This window comes from Arachis ipaensis, chromosome B01, assembly GCF_000816755.2.
Source record: "Arachis ipaensis cultivar K30076 chromosome B01, Araip1.1, whole genome shotgun sequence".
Lineage (NCBI taxonomy): Eukaryota > Viridiplantae > Streptophyta > Magnoliopsida > Fabales > Fabaceae > Arachis > Arachis ipaensis.
The window spans coordinates 4,415,875-4,421,146 of record NC_029785.2 but is presented as its reverse complement, the minus strand read 5'-3'; the positions used below and the strand labels follow the sequence as shown (position 1 = coordinate 4,421,146).

Genomic DNA, 5,272 nt, shown 5'->3' with positions numbered 1-5,272 from the left:
TATTGTAACTCAAACTCACGAAGAGATATAGGAAAGAGAAAGAGTTTATGTAGTGTATAAAGAGGGAGAGAAATGCTTGTTATTGTTGTTGTTTATTACCTCATATCATACCCATATTTATACATGTATAGGTCCTCATTTTCAACCTTTATTAAATGTGGACATCTACCTCATTCATTCTTATCACAACATATTCAAATTAAATCTTTTATATAAAAATCCCATCTTATTAGTTTTAAGTTTAAATTTGATACATTTATATTATAAAATATTTTGAATTCTTCTACACATACAAGATTTTTTGACAAATAAATCCAAACAAATTAGTCTTAATCTAACAAAACCCACTTATATAACATGTGCATGAAATCACGTCGTTCTTTTTCGTATTTTTTTTTCTTCTTCTTCTTCTTTTTTTTTTTTTTGAAAGAAAGAGCTCAACACAAAGTGGAGCAAAAACATAACTAAAATAAAATAAAATGCAGAAAAACAACTAAACCTACTGATTTACCCCTCTGTCATCTCCGACATTGCCATCAACAACTAAAGGGGTCAGCACCTAACCACTCAGTGTAACTCTGAACAGACAAGTTGATAATCTCCTCAACACCTTTTTCTTTATTCTGAAAAATTCTCCGATTTCGTTCCAACCAAATGTTCCACATAATGGCACAGAAGCACACCATCAAACTCTTGCGCTCCTCCTTATTAATTGATGCCTCGGTCCAACTCTGGAAGTGTTCCTTGACTGTACCCGGGTATATCCATTGCAAACCAACATGAGATATCCAAGCACACCAAACCTGCCAAGAGAAATTACAGCCAAGAAACAGGTGGTAATCATTTTCATTGCATATTTTACATAAGACACATAAAGAATCTTCTTGGCTAATAACCCCGAACCGACGCAATCTCTCCTTTGTATTGACCCTGCCAATCAAGCCAAACCAAACAAATAACTCCACCCTAGGAGGGACAAGGCCTTTCCAAATTGACCTAGTAAAGTTGTAGCTTGAGATATCCTCCGGAGCCATTTCTACCTGCAACATCTGCACAAATGAGTTAGTAGAAAAAATTCCCTTCTTATCATATTTCCACACAACTCTATCCTCTCTCCCAAGTGCAAGTTTGACTATTCTCAAGGTGTTGTGAAGCTGGTTCACTAGTTCCAACTCCCATTGGAATAGCTCACGCCTCCATTGAAAGTTCCATATCCAAGTTAACCCATCCCAAAACCCACAATCCCCAATCACTGATCCTCTTTGGTTTGAAACAGAGAAAAGCCTTGGATATCGATCCTTTAAAGACCCTCCCATAATCCAGACATCCTCCCAGAACCGAGTACGTCTTCCATCACCCACTTCCATAGCCAATCCAGTAATCATCTTCTGCCTAACTTCTTGATCTTTGAACTGTAGATGACAAATGTCCTTCCACGGACCCCCCTATTAGGTAATCTCTGAGAGGATAGAAGCACAGTTGGGTTCAAGTTATTACAAGAGCAAACCACCCTCTTCCACAACGGGCACTCTTCCTCAGAAAACCGCCACCACCACTTAAACAGAAGGGCTGTATTGCGTAACAAAGCATCACCAACTCCCAAACCTCCTAGCCTCTTAGGAGCCTGAACCACTTCCCACTTCACCATGGCCATACCCGAACTCCCATCCTCCCTACTCCAAAAGAATCTTCTTTGTAAAGAAATTAGTTTCTCAGCAACAGCCTTTGGCATCTTATACAGGCTCAAGTAATAAACTGGCAGGCTATTCAACACAGATTTAATAAGCACCAACTTACCAGCTTTGTTGAGCACCTTGGCTTTCCAAAGGCTAAGCTTCTCCTCCACTTTGTCTATTATTGGCTTCCATGTCTTAACCAGTCTTGGGTTCGCACCTAATGAGATACCCAGGTATTTAACTGGAAGGGATTCTTGTTTGCAACCTAACACATGACACATACGGCGTACCCACTGCTCATCACAGTTAATAGGGATTAAACTTGACTTCTCAAAATTGATGCTTAAGCCTGACATCAACTCAAAGCACCGAAGTAACCTCTTATAGTTCTTGATAGTCTCATCTTCAGGAGGGCAGAACAAGATAGTGTCGTCAGCGAACTGTAGGTGCGACAGCTGAACATGATCCCTTCCAACCAATAGTGGTGATAAGCGGCCATTCCTCACTGCCTCTTCTAACATTCTATGTACTTCTTCTTCTTCTTTTTCGCGTTTCTTTTCCAACGTTTGTATCCCGCGTTTCTTTCCTCCCCATTCTCCTCCCTCTTCTTCTCCTTTTTCTTTGCGTTCCTCCTCCTTTTTCTTCACTTGTTTCATCCTTTTTGTCGTTCTTTTTATTGTTGTTGTTGTTACTGCTGCATTTTTTTCCTCTTCTTTCTATTGATTTTGCAATATTATGTATTTTTTGTTTTTTGTTTAATTTTTCCCCCCAAAAAGAATTATAAGAAAATGAAATAAGAAGATAAAGAAGAAAAAGCCGTAAAAGATAAGGAGGAAGAATAATAATTTTGAATTATGCAAAACTTATCAGAATAAAAATATACCAAAATTTCTTAGTTTTTACACCGAAATTTTGCTACAAATACACAAAAATATTTTTTTAATGTATTTTTTTTCTTTATTTCTTCTTTCTTTTGGTTAAATGAATGTATGTTAATCTTTTTTCAAATAATTTTGTAGTATTATGTGTTTCTTCTTTTTTTTTTGTTTGTTTGTTTTTTATTCTTATTAAGAGAGTAAAACAATGTGAGCTAAAAAAGACATGCATAAATGATACCAAAAAATACTAGAACAAAATTCAATGGTTTGTTACAAGAAACCGATGAACAAAATTTCTGATAAATAGACAAAAACAGTTGCAAATCACTCAAATACGTACAAAATAACACCAGAAGCACAATAACAATATTTTATTATCTAGTTACAGCATGAAGAGGACAACAGCAATAAGTACACCTCAATTCACATGAAATACACCGAAAGACAAACAAAATATACCAAAACACAAACCAAAATATAACACTATTATTTTTTTATTACATCATACAATATGAGTTCAAAAAGGCATGCAACTTAATGAAACATGTATAAAATGATACCAGAAGCACTAGAATAAAATTTTATAGTTTGTTACAATAAATCAATGAATAAAATTCCTGATAAATTGACAAACACAGTTGTAAATCACTCAAATATGTACAAAATAACATCAGAAACACAATAACAATATTCTATTGTCTAGTTACAGCATAATGAAGACAACAGCAATAAGTACACCATAATTCACACAAAATATATCGAAAGACAAACAACATATACTGAAACACAAACCAAAATACATTGCAATTATTATTTTATTGCATCATATAATGTGAGTTTAAAAAGACATGCAACTCAATGAAACATAAATAAAATGATACTAGACGTACTAGAACAAAATTTTATAGTTTGTTACAATAAATCGATGAACAAAATTTTTGAAAAATGAACATAACAGTTACAAATTACTCAAATATATACAAAATAACATCAGAAGCACAATAATAATATTCTATTGTCTAGTTACAGCATAAAGAGGATAACAGCAATAAGTACACCTCAATTCACACGAAATACACTGAAAGACATACAAAATATACCGAAATACAAATTAAAATACACTACTATTATTTTTTAATTACATCATACAATATGAGTTCAAAAAGACATGCAAATCAATGAAGCATGCATAAAATTTTGTCTTTTTTTTTCTTTCTTTTAGTTGAATGAATGTAGGTTCATCCTCTTCCAAGTAATTTTGCAGTATTATATGTTTCTTTTTTTTTGTTTGATTTTTTTTATTCTTGTTAAGAAAGTAAAACAAGAAGAAACTTGAGAAGGTAAAACAATAAAAAAAGATGAATAAGAAAACAAAGATAATGATGATGAAAAAAAAGAAGAAGAAGCAGCAAAAGATGAGGAGGATGAGGAGGAAAAATTTTGAATTATACAGAACTTATCAGAATACAAATACATTGAAATGTCTTAATAATAACACATAAATGTCTTAGTTTTTACATCGAAATTTTGCTACAAATACACAAATATATTTTCTTTAATGTTGCATTTTTTTCTTCTTCTTCTTTTCCTTATTTCTTTCTTTCTTTTAGTTGAATGAATGTAGATTCATCATTTTTCTAGTAATTTTGCAGCATTATGTGTTTCTTCTTTTTTTCTTTGTTTGATTTTTTTTTGTTTTTATTCTTGTTAAGAAAGTAAAACAAGAAGAAACTTGAAAAGGTAAAACAAGAAGGAAAAAATGAATAAGAAAAAAAATGATGATGATGATGAAAAAGAAAAAACAGCAAAAGATGAGAAGGAGGAAGACGTGTTTTGAATTATGCAGAATTTATCAGAATAAAAATATACTAAAATTTCTTAACAATAACATAAATTTCTTAATTTTTACACCAAAATTTTTCTACAAACCTCAATTAACTCAGAAATGTACCAAAATTACTTAATAATTGCGACACACAAAAATGATTGAATTATCAACAAAAACACATCAAAATCAATTTTGGATCAGGCAACTCATCAATATAGTAAAAATTCTACAATAACGATAACGACGATACGTATAAGAAGAAGACGACAATGACTTTAATAATGATGATCATGATGATGAAAATGATGGAGGAGAAGATGGAAAAGGAAAAAGGAAAAGAAATTCCAATGAAAAAGAAGGAGGAGGAGGAAAAATAATAAAAAAGAAGGAAAAGAAGAAAAAATATCAGGGGTGATGAAAAAGAAGAATAAGAAAAAGAGGAGTGTTAGGGGCAGCAACTTTTGGAATTTGTAGCCATCAAATAACCATCAATGATGATTTTAATGGTATGAGATTGGTGTGAGATTTCATCCAATGGCTCACTTTTTCTTACTGGTTACATGCTGGTCAGAATTTGAAAAAGTTGTTGGCCCCTAAACTTTTCTATAAGAAAAAAAAGAAGAACGTGCAGCAAACGTGCGAAGAACAATGTGTGTACGTGAGTGTAAATAATTTGGTTAAATTTGTTTGATCAAATGACTTGTATGTAAAAATTAATTGAAATCTTTTATACAGTAATTCAACCGTGTTCATTCTTTTGATTTATTATTCACGATGTTAATATAAAAAAAATTATTTTTATTGATACGGCGTATAAAATTAGTAAGAGAAAATAATAAATAGGTGTTTGACTTTTTATCTTGAAGACAAATAAGTTCTCGACTAATTAA

The 5,272-nt window shown here is 32.1% G+C and overlaps 2 protein-coding genes across 2 annotated transcripts; both read right to left on the bottom strand.

Annotated features, from left to right (window-relative positions):
- LOC107644693 lies at nt 537-1,385 on the bottom strand. The gene is made up of 2 exons (XM_016348624.1): nt 897-1,385; nt 537-803 (listed from the first exon to the last, which is right to left on the bottom strand). The coding sequence occupies exons 1-2, from the start codon at nt 1,383-1,385 to the stop codon at nt 537-539; spliced, it is 756 nt and encodes a 251-aa protein (XP_016204110.1).
- Nucleotides 1,382-2,197, bottom strand: LOC107644684. The gene has a single exon (XM_016348612.1). It carries the CDS (start codon nt 2,195-2,197, stop codon nt 1,382-1,384), a length of 816 nt encoding a protein of 271 aa, XP_016204098.1.